At 35.1% G+C, this 21,689-nt stretch overlaps 1 protein-coding gene across 1 annotated transcript; it reads right to left on the reverse strand.

Annotated features, from left to right (window-relative positions):
* Positions 1-1,704: 1,704 nt before the first annotated feature.
* On the reverse strand, positions 1,705-21,084 carry LOC102807251 (trypsin-2-like). Its single transcript, XM_078006093.1, has 5 exons — positions 20,968-21,084; positions 20,001-20,197; positions 2,458-2,720; positions 2,204-2,352; positions 1,705-2,009 (listed from the first exon to the last, which is right to left on the reverse strand). The coding sequence occupies exons 1-5, from the start codon at positions 21,082-21,084 to the stop codon at positions 1,785-1,787; spliced, it is 951 nt and encodes a 316-aa protein (XP_077862219.1). The 3' UTR covers positions 1,705-1,784.
* Positions 21,085-21,689: the final 605 nt, after the last annotated feature.

A 21,689-nucleotide genomic window follows, 5' to 3' on the forward strand; every position in this document is an offset into this window, starting at 1 on the left:
ATTGCCGCAAAGGTCTCCAAATGCAGCTTTCAATTTCCTTCTCTCAGGAATGATATAAAGTTAAGAAGCACTTCAACCATCTTCTTGTAATTACGCCTGAAGGTAATCGAACTCCTTCATCAAAGCTTTCAATGGAGCACTTGTAGCAATGAATGCTTCCACTGCATCATACTTTGTATCACTGCATCCAGGTGAATAGGAAGAGAAACCATCTGCTATATAAGTCTAGGTATGTCTCGGTCAAATCATCAACGAATCGGCAAGAAAATAATAGAGAAAGACAAAAAATAACACCTTCCAGCAAACTAAATAACACAGTCAAGTGGAGAAATAATTTTGCAATGTTGCAAATAGTAATATGTATTGAGTTTTCGGAGGATATTTCTACCAAATATTTTGGACTGCTCATACGCTAATGAAAAGAAGTAGGCATTTTCAAATTGGAACGAAAGATTGCTAATTATAGTGCCCAAACAACATGGGGTTCGTCTTTCAATCAATGCATAACTGCACATTGTCTGCGCATTATCCTAGAGCATGTATGTTTCAAGTCTCGGTGAAATCTGTTAAATGGTTAAAAATTAAAAATGGTTTAAAATTGGTTTAATTAAAAATGCTTAAAATTGAATGATTATTATGCAAATTAGAACATTAATTTCACACAATTTCAACCAAAAAATACTCAGATATGAGTATTATCTCATAGTATTTATGTTTTTTTAGTATCTGGTTTTTGGGATATCAGTGAAACAGACACGCACACACGAACAGACATACACACAAATGCACTAACCACAAAGACTCCCATAGTGTGTTTTGCACACGCACACGGGAGTAAAAAAGACAAGACATAGGAATATCATTGATACCTATGCACATTGATTGTACTGTTTATAATTGATACAGTGACTAAAACCTGAAAGAGAAACATGTCATTAATTAACAACGACTTGTTTTTAATAGTTTTTAGCAAAATCTCATAAATTTTTGCCATTTATTCATTATAGACGTTATTGAGTATCGAAAGGGTCATATTTAGGCCCTGGTGATATAATGTGTGATATATGGCAATGATTGATCCATTGTATCATTATTATGAACTAGTCTACATGTAATAAGGGGATGTTTTTCTTGAAATTTAGTATCTAGGTGTGTTTTATTTTTATGAAATATTTTTTTAAATAGGTGGGTTTTGTGAATTTATCCCCATATAAATACTACAAGTGATCTCCCCGTGCATATGCCTTGTCTTCGAGGAAATTTAAGTTCATTTGTTACGGTAAAGCTTTTGTTGTGTTTAGATATTATTCGTTTTCATCGAAATTTAGCTGCATGCATGAACTGTTGTAATGTGATCTGAATGCTTGAACTATTGTAATGTTCATGCCTTTCCGAATGAATACACAATTTAAAGTAAGAACAATTTTAGCACATTTCCACAATATGCACTATCAACTAGTTGTTAAAAAAACAATTCGTACACATCAAATATATATCAAAGATGGTGATTATTCAAATATTTAATAAGATTTGTTAATTCAGTACTAGTACTTAAACAGTGATTGGAATAACAGAGTAATTTGTTATAGGTTAGTATAAGCCAAGATGTATCCAATTATGTGATTTGTTAAAGTTAATACCAAACTCCAAATCTAATGTATAAAACCCCATCATGCTTTGCATGCTTGAACACACCCGATGCTAATTTAGCGCAATGTTTCTCATTGAAAATCACATTTCATCACAAACATGTTACACAATAATGTTAGCATACTAATTGAAAATCACCAAAACTGCCAAACTATCATTACTGACAACATCAACAAACTTGGAACATTTACATTGCTGCTTGCAGCTATATTTTCATAGATCCAATCTATGTAGGTTGGGACATGAGTGTAGACTCCCGGGCTGTTGGGTTCAGCGCACCCAAAACCCCAACTTACTACTCCGTATAACTCCCATGCACCGTCCCCGCGTAGAACTTGGTATGGTCCGCCGCTATCGCCCTGTAACGAATACGAATTGAGTCAGATCAGTACTTAACCAAAGACACTAGAAAATACACAGTGAAATACAAAGGGTGAAAAAGTTATGTTACAGCGCTCGAATTGTGTGTTAACAATTGCGTTATAGGCATGCGTATACATTGCATGAGACTCAACATGACTGACGGTGGCGCTTTATCCTAACCTATGCTCACCTGGCACGAGTCTTTACCACCTTCTGCATATCCGGCACAAAACATGCCATCCTCTATGGTTCCATTCATCGTCTGGGTGTTGTTGCATATATCCACATCAATCACCGGAACAACCACTTGGTTGAGTACGGTATTGTCAACTGAAGTGCCTTAAATAAAAAACAAAACAAAGAATAATAGTGGGTATATCTACGTGTTATATATGGTCTGTTTGAATTTGTCTGTTTCACGTTTCGTCATAATTAATTACATACCGTTGTCTTCACCCCACCCAACAACAACGCCCTCAGTGCCAGGGTTGTAGTAGGTCGTAGAATCGGGCAGACAAGCAATATTTACATAATCTGTTGAGGTGGCAGGTTCTGCTAACTTCAACATCGCTATGTCGTTTTCAAGTGTTGTGCTGTCGTAAAATTCGTGCTGAACAACGGAACCGACTCCAATCTGTTGTTCTTTTCCAAAATCGATTTCGTTCATCCAATGAGAACCTAGATGAACTTGAATTTCAGAAGAATACCTGTCAGGAGAAGGTAAACAATAAAATCGATATAGCATAAACTGTACAAATATTACTTTGCCTTAATTCCTTCCGTTCATCGTGATTAGTTACCCATATTAAAGAGGCATTATCTGTCTCAACTCATTGTGCAAATTTATATTTAGTATTCGTACTTTCTTTTTGCATGCTGATAATCCAGCGTTGATAAATGTATGTGGCCGCGTTCACGTTGAATAGCGGTAAACACACTTTCAAATTCAAGTTCTTTGCAATTTTCGAATATAATTTAAAATAAACAAGTCATTGTCAATTCCATAGTCCCCATCATGTTTTCGGTGATCATGTTTCATAGTCAAATTATGTTTAAATATTGGGACAGTATTTAGTATTTAACTACAAATGTGCATGAAACGGGTGTAAAGGCCAAGTTTGAATGAAATTGGTAAAGGCATGCCCGAGAAACTGTTAATGACATTAGTGTGGTACGGAGTGTCAAGAAAACAACTTCCATAGGTTTTTTGTGCTAAAATTGATTTTTTTGTTTTATTGGACTTTTTTTGAACAAATTATCAGAAAATGATGGGGTTCAAACTTGTTAACCCCCCTCTAGGGAGTGGCATTTAATTGCGCACCTTCTCGGCCAGGTCCCCAAGACTTAACTAATATTAAACCTATTTTCATGATCTTGGGGTAATTTTAGGGTTTTTTGATGATGCTGATTGCATTTATGATACTTTCAACATGATCAGAAGCACCTGCCACTGACTTCAATTTATAACTGATGTTCCAGTCACATAAATTAGTTCATTAGCAAAAGTTATAGTTATATTATTACTACGCACGTACTTTCAAACTTATGCACAGTTAGTTCTATTTTGACTAAATATGTAAAACATACAAAATGACATACTAGCAAGAAACTAAGTTTTTTAAGTGGCCATCACTGGCTTTAAAGTATTAAACAATGTCAAAGTCATTATAAATTACATGAATGGACATACAGTATTATAATTTCAAACTGGTAACATTAGTAGCTAAAGATGACACATTGGAATAAAACCTAACTATCACTGACTTCTAGTTAAGAAAATACAGTAACTATATAATGTTCATATGATTATATCTGGTGTCACATAAGACCTTTGGTAGTAAATGGATAAACATAAAATTGCTTTACATTAAAACGCAGACATCACACAAGTATTATGTTAAAGCAGAATATATATCATGATCAACTACTGATTACCCTCATGCACTTCATTGCTGATCACATTTGCACAGTCCATGACATAGCATTTGCAGAGCGGAGTACAAGGAAGACCATTCTTATAGCAACTGCATCTTGTTCCTTTGCACCCAGTTGCACACCCACAGCTCAATAACATCTTGAGGGGCAGGTAGGCTGAGAGACTTTACAGCAGCCTAACTGCCATCTTCTAAACTCCAAGCATTTTGTTTAAAAAGAAGAACTGGACAGTATTTAGTGTATTTGGCAATATTTAATGATTGGAACGGTGTCAGTTTAAACGATTCATTCGTACATTGTTGACACGTGTATGTAAGCTCCATGCTACTGTACAGGCTCTAACTCGTTGAGAATTGATTAACGCGCACTTGGCTCTAGTTCGACTTGCTGTGATTTGAGCCTTGTGCGGTGTGACTTAATTAATATTGACCTTTAATCTGTTCCCGTTATACTTAATAAACCGTTAACTGCTAGTATATAATTGTGTCTGTTGTATGTTCACACTAACTACACCAGGGTCACCAGTTATTGCTTGTTGGTTGTATACAAATATACGAGTCACAATTAATGCTAAAAAAAGCAGTGGGGAAAAGAACCCACAACACAAGGGCAGTCTTGTTTGGTAGACACACTTGACTCCGCCTTGTGACAGCACCATCTAGGTCTTTTTGGAGATTCCTACACATTTCCCACCTCAGTCAGCTATTCAGCTACATCAATTTCTCTGTAATTCATGCCATTACTAGTTAAGAACTTCAGACGAGTTTGAGCTCCTAGGTAACCACGTAAGGCCAAACCAATCATCTGTGTCATGTGACCAAACACACACTTCTCGCGGAACACTCTCACTTATTGAAACCAAAACTTGATGGGGAATCAGAGTATCTGCCTCTTCATGCGAATGGTTCTCTTCAAAGTCCTGACCTTTCTTGTTTGTTTCATAAACAACAACTAGCTTGAATGTATTGTCGCTAAGTGTCCTAGCAAATCCTGAGCAAATACTCTTGCTCCTTGGTAGACATGGTGAGCTTTATTTCTGGATGGATCAAAAATTCTGTGGATGTTGTTGTTCTTTTCTGTCGTGTCATATTCTTTAAAGATTGGTCATCATAGAGGCCAAAGACCACTCGACCCTCATTGTAGCCAACCTTCATCCACTCAATAAGCTTTATAAAAACCTCTTCAAGATCAGAAAGATCTTCATGGCTCGTGTTTTCTTCATGCTCTGTAGTAAAGCCATTGCATCAACAAAAATAACTCTAGGCAGGTGATCTTTTGGCACCATATCAACGAAAGGGTCAAATTGAACATGTTGAACTTCAGCATCTTCAATGGCATGCATCAGACTCGTCTTATCTGTGCAGATACAGTGGGAACAGCATAAAGGTAGCGTGGAATGACTGACATCCCATGCTCATCAATTGTTTCCTCTAACTTAGGCAACAGCTCAGGTCTGCTTATTTGGATGATGAGAAATCAACCAAGTAGTTGACGCTCCTCGCGCAGCTTGTCACCTAACTGAACTTTAGTTTTCTTTCTCAAGTTTGAGAAAGTTTTCAGCTTTAGCTTCTTCATTGGATCCTAAACCGAGATCATTGATGATGGCAGCAATCCGTCATGAATAAACTCTTTAAACGCTTCTGACCTTTTTCTGCAAAGTGAAAGAGGTCGACCGTGGTACTTTCTGGTACACGAGCTGATGAAACCAGATTCTTCAAAGGAGTCTTAACTGTGAATGAATTGCCTGTACAATACTTCTTAATTGAGTATCTGATCTTCAGAGTATTTTTTCTGCACCATACACCAACATCCCCAGAAAGTTGGTAGTGTTCACTTCGTTCTGAAGACCTAAGACGGGGTGTGGTGGTAATATTTATTTACTTTTCTAGTTTTCACCTTAAAAACTACCAATATTTATTTGCTTCTAAGGATGAAGTGCCAGTACTGTGGACAAGCAAGAGCTAAGCTGTGCCAAGGTGATTTACATCTATGTAAAAACTGTCAGCTTGTTTGCTTTCCATCCGCGCCAAGGTCAACGAAAATGGCCGACCACCGTACAGACAATGGAACTTCAAAAGAAGACAACAAGATTCAAGCAACCTTAGCTGAACTGATATCAAAGGTAGATAAACTAACTGACATGGAAATTAAATTACTTGAATTACAACCATCTGTCACATATGTGAGTGATTGCTTTGACAACTTCACAGAACAGATCGTACAATTCAAAGCTGAAAATTAAGACCTTAGGAAAAAGTTGACAGAAACAAGGGATGAAATAAATGACTTGCAACAATATTCACGCAGAAATAATATTGAAATATCTGGTGTAACGGAAGAAGTCGGTGAAAATACGGACGATCTATTTGTGAAAGTTGCAGCGGAGGCTGATATTGAGATATCGCATCGTTTACCCGTAAGGAAAAATAGTGGTGGAAATCAACCGGCAACTATTATTGTCAAGTTTACAAGACGCACTGTTAGAAATAGACTGTATTTGGTCAAAAAGTACCTCAAATGTAAAACAACACGGGATATTGTAACAGGGGATAGTACCCGCATTTACATCAATGTAAACTTGACGCAACGTAATCAGAAATGTAAAACCAACGAATACAGATTCATCTGGACAAATAGTGGTTGAATTTGTGCAAGAAAAGTATAAAAAGCATCATATGTATATAGAAAGATATGAGGACATCAACAAGATTGTTTAGGTAAACATTAATATTATTATTATTATTATTATTCCCTATGTACATACTCCATGACGGAAACAACTGACATTCAACCCACTAAATATAACTGCAAAGAATATTCACTGGAACAATTTAATACAGGTAGACACTTAAAAAACAATCTTTTTTTCAGTTTTCCATTTAAATATTAGATCTCTTTCTAAACATTTTGATGATTTTATCTCCCTCTCCCCTTTCCCCATTATAGCCCTGTCCGAGACCTGGTTACATAAGTCTAATTGTTCTCTATATACTATTCCAGAATACCAACTTATCACCTCTAGTCGTCAACATTCCCAAGGTGGTGGTGTATTTACATAACTCACTATCATTTACTAGCTTCAACCAATTACAAATCACCCATTGTGAATCTATCTTTGTTGAAACAACCCTTGATAAAAAGAATATTGTAATTGCAGTCATTTATAGGAAACCCACACCCCTCATTCATTAATAGTTATGACCACTTCAAATAAGAAATGTATTATTCTGGGTGATCTCAAGATTGATATCATTTTGGACGCCCCCCTAAGAAACTCTGCATATGTTACACTTTTAAACAGCTATACTTTTTGAATAATGCCCCAACCGGAGATACTCCAAATACCAGGACTGTCATTGATCGCGTGATCACCAACATCACCGACTATTATGTTGAATGTGGTGCTTATATTACTGACTCATATTACTGACCACCTTCCTATATTTTACATTGTTAGAAATCTTTCACACAACTTAAGTCAAAACGCAACATTTTACAAGTGTGATTTCTCTTCGTATAATCCAAATCTCTCTATTTCTGATTGAAATTCTATTTGTCGTCAGCCAGTTTTTGATTGTAATGATCCCAATCAGGCCCTCAAAATATGTTATGAATTGTTTTGTAATGTATAATTAAAGCATGGTCCAGTTAAAATATGTCGTAGCAAATGTTACCCTTTTCGAGAACCTTGGCTATCTAGAGGCCTCGTTTCCGCAACAAAAACAAAAAATGGATTATGCCCCCCCCCCCAAAAAATACCCAACAATGTAGAAATCTGAAATAAACATAACAAAAAAGAAAATTTTCTGACAAAACTCCTAAAAAAGGCAAAACGAGATTATTATATTGCAAGATTCTAATCTGCCATTGACAATACTAATAAAACCAGGCAAATAATCAATAGTATATTAAATAATAATAGAGCTACATTTATTAAGAAATTAAATCGCAATTAGGATGTTACAGTGTTGTCTGAAAATATCGTTTAATGATTTTTTCAACAATATCGGCCCTATTCTTGCTTCCCAAATCCAATTATCAAAACATTTTACCAATTACCTTTCTGCTGAGAATCTAAGCAATTCATTTTTTTTCAACCTGAAATTGACGTTTTAAAACAAATTGCAAATCTTGACCCAAACAAAACAATGGGCCCAGAATACATCCCAGGTTTATTGTTAACGTAGCCCATAATAATAATTGTAGTTCTCTGGCTTACATAATAAACCTCTCCCTCACCACAGGCATATTCCAGATACACTTAAAGAAGCCGAAATTACCCCCAATTTATAAAAAAAAGGGTCCCCTCTTGAAGTCAGTAATTATAGACCTATCTCACTCTCACCCGTCATTAGCAAAATTATAGAATCCAATCAACTTGCACTTGCTGATCTTGTTTCAGACATTATGGAAAATATGGACGAAGGTTAAGTCACATTTGGCATCTTCGTTGACTTAAAAAAAGCATTTGATATCATAGACCATGCTATTTTGCTTCGCAAACATGAGGTTAGTGGTTTCAAAGTTATTTAGATAGTCGGTACCAATAAGTCAATGTACACGACACTACGTCATCTCTAAGACAAATTAAGTTTGGGATTTCCCAAGGGTCAGTTCTCGGTTCATTGTTATTCCTACTTTATATTAATGATATTAATACCTGTACTAATGCCTTCGATTTGTTTGCTGATGATACATGTGTAGACTGGTGTTAGGCAAACAAAACTAACTACATCATAATAAACCGTGCTCAAAAACATTTGCTACCTACATTTGTTTCTTTTTACATATGAATAATGTAATTTTATATTATACAAATTTATTTATATTATCTGGTGTAAATAAATACAAATACAGATACAAATACAAATACAATACAATGTATTGCATCTACCTGGTACATATATTTGACACAAAATTTAATATGTCTAAATTTGCAAACTGTCTTATTCATAACATATTTGCCTTGTTTACTTGAAAAGTATGACAGTGCATCATTAAAACTCTTATTTGATTTACGGTAATACTAATTCTTTGGTAATTAAAACTATTTGCTTTTTTTGATATGATAGTAATAATGTATTCAGGTCACATTACAACAGTTCATGTGTTCAGGTCATATTACAACAGTTCATGTATCCAGATCATATTATAACAGTTCATGTATTCAGGTAACATTACAACATTCATGTATTCAGGTCATATTATAACAGTTCATGTATTCAGGTCACATTACAACATTCATGTATTCAGGTCACATTACACCTGTTTATGTGTTAACGTCACATTATAACAGTTTATGTGTTTAGGTCACATTACAACAGTTTATGTGTTTAGGTCACATTACAACAGTTTATGTGTTCAGGTCACATTACAACAGTTTATGTGTTCAGGTCACATTACAACATTGTATGTGTTCATGTCACATTATAACAGTTTATGTATTCAGGTCGCATTACAACAGTTTATGTATTCAGGTCACATTACAACAGTTTATGTGTTCAGGTCACATTATAACAGTTTATGTGTTCAGGTCACATTACAACAGTTTATGTATTCAGGTCACATTACAACAGTTTATGTGTTTAGGTCACATTACAACAGTTTATGTGTTCAGGTCACATTACAACAGTTTATGTGTTCAGGTCACATTACAACATTGTATGTGTTCATGTCACATTATAACAGTTTATGTGTTCATGTCACATTATATCAGTTTATGTATTCACGTCACATTATATCAGTTTATGTGTTCAGATCACATTACAACATTTTATGTGTTCACGTCACATTACAACAGTTCGTGCATTCAGGTCATATTATAAAAGTTCGTGCATTCAGATCACTTTACAACAGTTTATGTATTCAGGTCACATTACACATGTTTATGTATTCAGGTCACATTATAACAGTTCATGCATTCAGATCACATTACAAAAGTTCGTGCATTCAGCTCATATTATAAACGTTCATGCATTCAGATCACTTTACAACAGTTTATGTATTCAGGTCACATTACACCTGTTTATGTGTTCAGGTCACATTACAACAGTTTATGTGTTCACGTCACATTACAACAGTTTGTGCATTCAAGTAATATTATAACAGTTCATGCATTCAGGTAATATTATAACAGTTCATGCATTCAGATCACTTTACAACAGTTTATGTATTCAGGTCACATTACACCTGTTTATGTGTTCAGGTCACATTACAACAGTTTATGTGTTCACGTCACATTACAACAGTTTATGTGTTCAGGTCACATTATAACAGTTCATGCATTCAGATCACATTACAACAGTTTATGTGTTCAGGTCACATTACAACATTGTATGTGTTCATGTCACATTATAACAGTTTATGTGTTCATGTCACATTATATCAGTTTATGTATTCACGTCACATTATATCAGTTTATGTGTTCAGATCACATTACAACAGTTTATGTGTTCACGTCACATTACAACAGTTCGTGCATTCAGGTCATATTATAAAAGTTCGTGCATTCAGATCACTTTACAACAGTTTATGTATTCAGGTCACATTACACCTGTTTATGTATTCAGGTCACATTATAACAGTTCATGCATTCAGATCACATTACAAAAGTTCGTGCATTCAGCTCATATTATAAACGTTCATGCATTCAGATCACTTTACAACAGTTTATGTAATCAGGTCACATTACACCTGTTTATGTGTTCAGGTCACATTACAACAGTTTATGTTTTCACGTCACATTACAACAGTTTGTGCATTCAGGTAATATTATAACAGTTTATGTGTTCAGGTCACATTACAACAGTTTATGTGTTCAGGTCACATTACAACAGTTTATGTGTTCACGTCACATTACAACAGTTTATGTGTTCAGGTCACATTACAACAGTTTATGTGTTCAGGTCACATTATAACAGTTTATGTGTTCAGGTCACATTACAACAGTTTATGTGTTCAGGTCACATTATAACAGTTTATGTGTTCAGGTCACATTACAACAGTTTATGTGTTCAGGTCACATTACAACAGTTTATGTGTTCAGGTTACATTACAACAGTTTATGTGTTCAGGTCACATTATAACAGTTTATGTTTTCACGTCACATTATAGCAGTTTATGTGTTCAGGTCACATTACAAAAGTTTATGTGTTCACGTCACACTACAACAGTTCGTGCATTCAGGTAATATTATAACAGTTCAGGCATTCAGGTCACATTACAACAATTTATGTATTCAGGTCAAATTACACCTGTTTATGTATTCACTTCACATTATAACAGTTTATGTGTTCAGGTCACATTACAACAGTTTGTGCATTCAGGTAATATTATAACAGTTCATGCATTCAGGTCACATTACAACAGTTTATGTTTTCACGTCACATTACAACAGTTTATGTGTTCAGGTCACATTACAACAGTTTATGTGTTCACGTCACATTAAAACAGTTCGTGCATTCAGGTAATATTATAAGAGTTCAGGCATTCAGGTCACATTACAACAATGTATGTATTCAGGTCAAATTACACCTGTTTATGTATTCACTTCACATTATAACAGTTTATGTGTTCAGGTCACATTACAACAGTTTATGTGTTCACGTCACATTACAACAGTTTATGTGTTCACGTCACATTACAACAGTTTACGTATTCAGGTCACATTACACCTGTTTATGTGTTCACGTCACATTACAACAGTTTATGTGTTCACGTCACATTACAACAGTTTGTGCATTCAGGTAATATTATAACAGTTCATGCATTCAGGTCACATTACAACAGTTTTTGTATTCACTTCACATTATAACAGTTTATGTGTTCACGTCACATTACAACAGTTTATGTATTCAGGTCACATTACACCTGTTTATGTGTTCAGGTCACATTACAACAGTTTATGTGTTCACGTCACATTACAACAGTTTGTGCATTCAGGTAAGATTATAACAGTTCATGCATTCAGGTCATATTATAAAAGTTCATGCATTCAGATCACTTTACAACAGTTTATGTATTCAGGTCACATTACACCTGTTTATGTATTCAGGTCACATTATAACAGTTTATGTGTTCAGGTCACATTATAACAGTTTATGTGTTCAGGTCACATTACAACAGTTTATGTGTTCAGGTCACATTACAACAGTTTATGTGTTCAGGTCACATTACAACAGTTTATGTGTTCAGGTCACATTATAACAGTTTATGTGTTCAGGTCACATTACAACAGTTTATGTGTTCAGGTCTCATTACAACAGTTTATGTGTTCAGGTCACATTACAACAGTTTATGTGTTCAGGTCACATTATAACAGTTTATGTTTTCACGTCACATTACAACAGTTCGTGCATTCAGGTAATATTATAACAGTTTATGTGTTCACGTCACATTACAACAGTTCGGGCATTCAGGTAATATTATAACAGTTTATGTGTTCACGTCACATTACAACAGTTCGGGCATTCAGGTAATATTATAACAGTTCAGGCATTAAGGTCACATTACAACAATTTATGTATTCAGGTCAAATTACACCTGTTTATGTATTCACTTCACATTATAACAGTTTATATGTTCAGGTCACATTACAACAGTTTATGTGTTCACGTCACATTACAACAGTTTATGTGTTCACGTCACATTACAACAGTTTATGTATTCAGGTCACATTACACCTGTTTATGTGTTCACGTCACATTACAACAGTTTATGTGTTCACGTCACATTACAACAGTTTGTGCATTCAGGTAATATTATAACAGTTCATGCATTCAGGTCACATTACAACAGTTTATGTATTCAGGTCACATTACACCTGTTTATGTGTTCAGGTCACATTACAACAGTTTATGTGTTCACGTCACATTACAACAGTTTATGTGTTCACGTCACATTACAACAGTTTATGTGTTCAGGTCACATTACAACAGTTTATGTGTTCAGGTCACATTATAACAGTTTATGTGTTCAGGTCACATTACAACAGTTTATGTGTTCAGGTCACATTACAACAGTTTGTGTGTTCAGGTCACATTACAACAGTTTATGTGTTCAGGTCACATTACAACAGTTTATGTGTTCAGGTCACATTATAACAGTTTATGTGTTCAGGTCACATTATAACAGTTTATGTGTTCAGGTCACATTATAACAGTTTATGTGTTCAGGTCACATTACAACAGTTTATGTGTTCAGGTCACATTACAACAGTTTATGTATTCACGTCACATTATAGCAGTTTATGTGTTGAGGTCACATTACAAAAGTTTATGTGTTCACGTCACATTACAACAGTTCGTGCATTCAGGTAATATTATAAGAGTTCAGGCATTCAGGTCACATTACAACAATTTATGTATTCAGGTCAAATTACACCTGTTTAGGTATTCACTTCACATTACAACAGTTTATGTGTTCAGGTCACATTACAACAGTTTATGTGTTCAGGTCACATTATAACAGTTCATGCATTCAGATCACATTACAACAGTTTATGTGTTCAGGTCACATTACAACATTGTATGTGTTCATGTCACATTATAACAGTTTATGTGTTCATGTCACATTATATCAGTTTATGTATTCACGTCACATTATATCAGTTTATGTGTTCAGATCACATTACAACAGTTTATGTGTTCACGTCACATTACAACAGTTCGTGCATTCAGGTCATATTATAAAAGTTCGTGCATTCAGATCACTTTACAACAGTTTATGTATTCAGGTCACATTACACCTGTTTATGTATTCAGGTCACATTATAACAGTTCATGCATTCAGATCACATTACAAAAGTTCGTGCATTCAGCTCATATTATAAACGTTCATGCATTCAGATCACTTTACAACAGTTTATGTAATCAGGTCACATTACACCTGTTTATGTGTTCAGGTCACATTACAACAGTTTATGTTTTCACGTCACATTACAACAGTTTGTGCATTCAGGTAATATTATAACAGTTTATGTGTTCAGGTCACATTACAACAGTTTATGTGTTCAGGTCACATTACAACAGTTTATGTGTTCACGTCACATTACAACAGTTTATGTGTTCAGGTCACATTACAACAGTTTATGTGTTCAGGTCACATTATAACAGTTTATGTGTTCAGGTCACATTACAACAGTTTATGTGTTCAGGTCACATTATAACAGTTTATGTGTTCAGGTCACATTACAACAGTTTATGTGTTCAGGTCACATTACAACAGTTTATGTGTTCAGGTTACATTACAACAGTTTATGTGTTCAGGTCACATTATAACAGTTTATGTTTTCACGTCACATTATAGCAGTTTATGTGTTCAGGTCACATTACAAAAGTTTATGTGTTCACGTCACACTACAACAGTTCGTGCATTCAGGTAATATTATAACAGTTCAGGCATTCAGGTCACATTACAACAATTTATGTATTCAGGTCAAATTAAACCTGTTTATGTATTCACTTCACATTATAACAGTTTATGTGTTCAGGTCACATTACAACAGTTTGTGCATTCAGGTAATATTATAACAGTTCATGCATTCAGGTCACATTACAACAGTTTATGTTTTCACGTCACATTACAACAGTTTATGTGTTCAGGTCACATTACAACAGTTTATGTGTTCACGTCACATTAAAACAGTTCGTGCATTCAGGTAATATTATAAGAGTTCAGGCATTCAGGTCACATTACAACAATGTATGTATTCAGGTCAAATTACACCTGTTTATGTATTCACTTCACATTATAACAGTTTATGTGTTCAGGTCACATTACAACAGTTTATGTGTTCACGTCACATTACAACAGTTTATGTGTTCACGTCACATTACAACAGTTTACGTATTCAGGTCACATTACACCTGTTTATGTGTTCACGTCACATTACAACAGTTTATGTGTTCACGTCACATTACAACAGTTTGTGCATTCAGGTAATATTATAACAGATCATGCATTCAGGTCACATTACAACAGTTTTTGTATTCACTTAACATTATAACAGTTTATGTGTTCACGTCACATTACAACAGTTTATGTATTCAGGTCACATTACACCTGTTTATGTGTTCAGGTCACATTACAACAGTTTATGTGTTCACGTCACATTACAACAGTTTGTGCATTCAGGTAAGATTATAACAGTTCATGCATTCAGGTCATATTATAAAAGTTCATGCATTCAGATCACTTTACAACAGTTTATTTATTCAGGTCACATTACACCTGTTTATGTATTCAGGTCACATTATAACAGTTTATGTGTTCAGGTCACATTATAACAGTTTATGTGTTCAGGTCACATTACAACAGTTTATGTGTTCAGGTCACATTACAACAGTTTATGTGTTCAGGTCACATTACAACAGTTTATGTGTTCAGGTCACATTATAACAGTTTATGTGTTCAGGTCACATTACAACAGTTTATGTGTTCAGGTCTCATTACAACAGTTTATGTGTTCAGGTCACATTACAACAGTTTATGTGTTCAGGTCACATTATAACAGTTTATGTTTTCACGTCACATTACAACAGTTCGTGCATTCAGGTAATATTATAACAGTTTATGTGTTCACGTCACATTACAACAGTTCGTGCATTCAGGTAATATTATAACAGTTTATGTGTTCACGTCACATTACAACAGTTCGGGCATTCAGGTAATATTATAACAGTTCAGGCATTAAGGTCACATTACAACAATTTATGTATTCAGGTCAAATTACACCTGTTTATGTATTCACTTCACATTATAACAGTTTATATGTTCAGGTCACATTACAACAGTTTATGTGTTCACGTCACATTACAACAGTTTATGTGTTCACGTCACATTACAACAGTTTATGTATTCAGGTCACATTACACCTGTTTATGTGTTCACGTCACATTACAACCGTTTATGTGTTCACGTCACATTACAACAGTTTGTGCATTCAGGTAATATTATAACAGTTCATGCATTCAGGTCACATTACAACAGTTTATGTATTCAGGTCACATTACACCTGTTTATGTGTTCAGGTCACATTACAACAGTTTATGTGTTCACGTCACATTACAACAGTTTATGTGTTCACGTCACATTACAACAGTTTATGTGTTCAGGTCACATTACAACAGTTTATGTGTTCAGGTCACATTATAACAGTTTATGTGTTCAGGTCACATTACAACAGTTTATGTGTTCAGGTCACATTACAACAGTTTGTGTGTTCAGGTCACATTACAACAGTTTATGTGTTCAGGTCACATTACAACAGTTTATGTGTTCAGGTCACATTATAACAGTTTATGTGTTCAGGTCACATTATAACAGTTTATGTGTTCAGGTCACATTATAACAGTTTATGTGTTCAGGTCACATTACAACAGTTTATGTGTTCAGGTCACATTACAACAGTTTATGTATTCACGTCACATTATAGCAGTTTATGTGTTGAGGTCACATTACAAAAGTTTATGTGTTCACGTCACATTACAACAGTTCGTGCATTCAGGTAATATTATAAGAGTTCAGGCATTCAGGTCACATTACAACAATTTATGTATTCAGGTCAAATTACACCTGTTTAGGTATTCACTTCACATTACAACAGTTTATGTGTTCAGGTCACATTACAACAGTTTATGTGTTCACGTCACATTACAACAGTTTATGTGTTCACGTCACATTACAACAGTTTATGTATTCAGGTCACATTACACCTGTTTATGTGTTCACGTCACATTACAACAGTTTATGTGTTCACGTCACATTACAACAGTTTATGTGTTCAGGTCACATTACAACAGTTTATGTGTTCAGGTCACATTATAACAGTGTATGTGTTCACGTCACATTACAACAGTTTATGTGTTCAGGTCACATTATAACAGTTTATGTGTTCAGGTCACATTACAACAGTTTATGTGTTCAGGCCACATTATAACAGTTTATGTGTTCAGGTCACATTACAACAGTTTATGTGTTCAGGTCACATTACAACAGTTTATGTGTTCAGGTCACATTACAACAGTTTATGTGTTCAGGTCACATTATAACAGTTTATGTGTTCAGGTCACATTATAACAGTTTATGTGTTCACGTCACATTACAACAGTTTATTTGTTCAGGTCACATTACAACAGTTTATGTGTTCAGGTCACATTACAATAGTTTATGTGTTCAGGTCACATTATAACAGTTTATGTGTTCAGGTCACATTAAAACAGTTTATGTGTTCAGGTCACATTATAGCAGTTTATGTGTTCAGGTCACATTACAAAAGTTTATGTGTTCACGTCACATTACAACAGTTCGTGCATTCAGGTAATATTATAACAGTTCAGGCATTCAGGTCACATTACAACAATTTATGTATTCAGGTCAAATTACACCTGTTTATGTATTCACTTCACATTATAACAGTTTATGTGTTCAGGTCACATTACAACAGTTTATGTGTTCACGTCACATTACAACAGTTTATGTGTTCACGTCACATTACAACAGTTTATGTATTCAGGTCACATTACACCTGTTTATGTGTTCACGTCACATTACAACAGTTTATGTGTTCACGTCACATTACAACAGTTTGTGCATTCAGGTAATATTATAACAGTTCATACATTCAGGTCACATTACAACAGTTTTTGTATTCACTTCACATTATAACAGTTTATGTGTTCACGTCACATTACAACAGTTTATGTGTTCAGGTCACATTACACCTGTTTATGTGTTCAGGTCACATTACAACAGTTTATGTGTTCACGTCACATTACAACAGTTTATGTATTCAGGCCACATTATAACAGTTTATGTATTCAGGTCACATTACACCTGTTTATGTGTTCAGGTCACATTACAACAGTTTATGTGTTCACGTCACATTACAACAGTTTGTGCATTCAGGTAATATTATAACAGTTCATGCATTCAGGTCACATTACAACAGTTTATGTATTCAGGTCACATTACACCTGTTTATGTGTTCAGGTCACATTACAACAGTTTATGTGTTCACGTCACATTACAACAGTTTGTGCATTCAGGTAATATTATAACAGTTCATGCATTCAGGTCACATTACAACAGTTTATGTATTCAGGTCACATTACACCTGTTTATGTGTTCAGGTCACATTACAACAGTTTATGTGTTCACGTCACATTACAACAGTTTATGTGTTCAGGTCACATTATAACAGTTTATGTGTTCAGGTCACATTACAACAGTTTATGTGTTCAGGTCACATTATAACAGTTTATGTGTTCAGGTCACATTATAACAGTTTATGTGTTCAGGTCACATTACAACAGTTTATGTGTTCAGGTAACATTATAACAGTTTATGTGTTCAGATCACATTACACCTGTTTATGTGTTCACGTCACATTACAACAGTTTATGTGTTCAGGTCACATTATAACAGTTTATGTGTTCAGGTCACATTATAACAGTTTATGTGTTCAGGTCACATTATAACAGTTTATGTGTTCACGTCACATTACAACAGTTTACGTGTTCAGGTCACATTATAACAGTTTATGTGTTCAGGTCACATTACAACAGTTTATGTGTTCAGGTCACATTACAACAGTTTATGTGTTCAGGTCACATTACAACAGTTTATGTGTTCAGGTCACATTACAACAGTTTATGTGTTCAGGTCACATTACAACAGTTTATGTGTTCAGGTCACATTATAACAGTTTATGTGTTCAGGTCACATTACAACAGTTTATGTGTTCAGGTCACATTACAACAGTTTATGTGTTCAGGTCACATTACAACAGTTTATGTGTTCAGGTCACATTACAACAGTTTATGTGTTCAGGTCACATTACAACAGTTTATGTGTTCAGGTCACACTACAACAGTTTATGTGTTCAGGTCACATTACAACAGTTTATGTGTTCAGGTCACATTACAACAGTTTATGTGTTCAGGTCACATTACAACAGTTTATGTGTTCAGGTCACATTACAACAGTATATGTGTTCAGGTCACATTACAACAGTTTATGTGTTCAGGTCACATTACAACAGTTTATGTGTTCAGGTCACATTATAACAGTTTATGTGTTCAGGTCACATTATAACAGTTTATGTGTTCAGGTCACATTATAACAGTTTATGTGTTCAGGTCACATTACAACATTTCGTGCATTCAGGTCATATTATAATAGTTCATGCATTCAGGTCACGGTACAACAGTTCATGTATCCAGGTCATATTATAACAGTTCATGTGTTCAGGTCACATTACAACATTCATGTATTCAGGTCACATTATAACATTCATGTATTCAGGTCACATTATAACATTCATGTATTCAGGTCACATTACAACAGTTCATGCATTCAGGTCATATTATAATAGTTCATGTATTCAGGTCACATTACAACAGTTCATGCATTCGGCTAAATTTCAGTGAAAACGAAAAATAACTGAACAAACATTCAACCCTTTATATCTTGCCGTTGTACAAAATTTAACCCAAATCTGTACAATAATTTCTGTAAAATAGGCAGAAAACTCGTAAAAAAATGGCTACCAGTCTACCATTTTGAATTGAATCAGTAACCCACCATTGAATGAAATCGGTCAAAGGTCAACCAAATCAAAAATAAATTGAAGTGCACATGTCTCCCATTATGACATATCTTTGTATCAGCTTTGAAGAAAATCGGTCCGGGCGTCTTTGAGAAATGACGACGGGTGCACGGACGGACGCACGGACGAACGGACAAAAAATCGCTGACAGACTCAGCACTTAAACATTGTGAATGATAAAACATGTCGGAGGTATTTGCCGAGAAAACACGTGTAGTTATTTTCAATCGGCCATAAATAATTCATACTTACATCGTAGGCAAGGGGTCGTCTTTGTTAAGTTGTCATGCACGGAACTAAGATCGCGCGAGATCCAGTTAAGAGGGCGTTTTTTAAAATTAAAGTGGCAACAGAACGATAGTGTACTTCGCCAGTAGATATTTCTTTGTAGGCTGTTGCTCTGTTCTAGGATTGCATTATATGACAAAAAATAGCAATATATTACCCTTCCGAAATGCAATGGGCTGCCGTCAGCACCCATTCCGGATGAATCAACGTTGCCCCGCAAAAATGGTAGTCCTGAATCTTCAGTTGTGCTGCCCATGGCCAGCTGTGGGGATTTGCTGGCACCCCGCCAACGATTGCCGTACTCGGATCTGCTGGCGCTCTCGGTGTTATTGCTTGTATCCCACACGACGCAGTCTGTGGAAAAAGTATTACTAGTAAACAAAAACTTAGTAATGTACAACTGAACCACAACAGTGATAACCTCCGGATACGGGGGTCATCTACGTGGAATAACTTGACGATATGTACAGAGACGCAGCTTACATTTGCTGTTTCTTTCAATTATCAAAATATTAAAGTGTCAATTATTCACGGAAGCCATTATATTGTTGTAAACAAGCATCTTATCTTGGCATTCTCACGAGAGCTGCTCTGAAGTGAATCCGGTTACCTTCACCGTGACATTGATGTGTTAGAATCGGGGAGAAACGTAATATTGTTTACTTACCACGATCGTGGTTGAAATAGCTAAAAATAAAACTGTGTTTAATTAGTACAACTTGAAACAAACAAACAAACACAAATTCAAACAAAACAAATACTATGATCGTAAGTCCATTTTCTCAAAAAAACTTCATAGATTTAAAACGTTCTTGTGTGTATAGGTATTTATGTGAACAAACTAATGTGTGTAATACAAAAATCGGGCATATACATCCAGTTTTAAAAAAAAAACAAGGAAGTTCATGCTGTACTCTCCCGTGGGAACACTCGAGCCTACCCCTCCCCGGACAGTCCACTAGGAGCATAGACGGTATGTGAACAGACTAAAATTTGTCAACTAATGGGTTATATATTTATTTGAACTTGACATACGTCATGACCACCACGGTTTGTCGCCGACAAAACACATTTCCAGCTCGATAGACAGTTGATTGCATTGAACCAAAGCATTCATTGTTTACGGTTTGTCGCGATGGTAACAGTCTCACAACACAACATGGATTAACGCCATACAGCGGAGACTCACCCAACATGGAAGTGACGACAGCCACTAAAACGGTTACGTCATTTATCAACATCTTGGCTCACAGGGGCTGGATTTAGACAAAATAGCTAGTAAAACCTCGACAATTAGCCCGTCACAGTACAGTCACAGTATACAAATAGTAGTATGCTAATATGACCTTATTGAACTACATGTATTATTACTTTATGGGTGTCAATAATATAAGATCATATGTGAGATTACGCCCAGAGTGTGGGTTTAGAACTACGACATAAGATTTGACACAGCAACAAAATGAATTCAAACAACAGACATGTTTGCATCGGTCACATTACGATAAAAACTCCGTTTTCGACATTGTGAATGAGCGATATAACAAGGGTGTATCAAAACTGGAATCATATACGTGTACTTATGTTACGTGACATGAAAGAAGTGTCGCATTATTATTATTACTGCATTATACTAAAATATGTTAACAAATTCCCACTTCCAGTCCGGTTAGACTTAAAATACACCACGAATATTCACTTTTGAGATATAATTTGTGGTATGTGTTGGTTCTTCGATATTTCAGCTTCGTCGTTCTGTACCTCGTTTAGTAATTCGAACTTCCCAGATTGCGTAAAAACGGATAATTTCACGAATTCGGCACCGAAAATGCCTTGGCTTAATTAT

The sequence above is a fragment of the Saccoglossus kowalevskii genome, chromosome 14 (assembly GCF_978046115.1).
Source record: "Saccoglossus kowalevskii chromosome 14, keSacKowa6.1, whole genome shotgun sequence".
Lineage (NCBI taxonomy): Eukaryota > Metazoa > Hemichordata > Enteropneusta > Harrimaniidae > Saccoglossus > Saccoglossus kowalevskii.

What these genes read in the sequence shown, in the direction of transcription:
- LOC102807251 (XM_078006093.1), bottom strand. Translation starts at nt 21,084, where the DNA reads ATGTTGATAAATGACGTAACCGTTTTAGTGGCTGTCGTCACTTCCATG. An exon ending in TGTTACCATCGCGACAAACC is followed by an intron (nt 20,198 to 20,967) that starts GTAAACAATGAA and finishes CTTTTTCCACAG; the next exon opens with ACTGCGTCGTGTGGGATACA. An exon ending in TGGGTGGGGTGAAGACAACG is followed by an intron (nt 2,353 to 2,457) that starts GTATGTAATTAA and finishes TTTTTATTTAAG; the next exon opens with GCACTTCAGTTGACAATACC.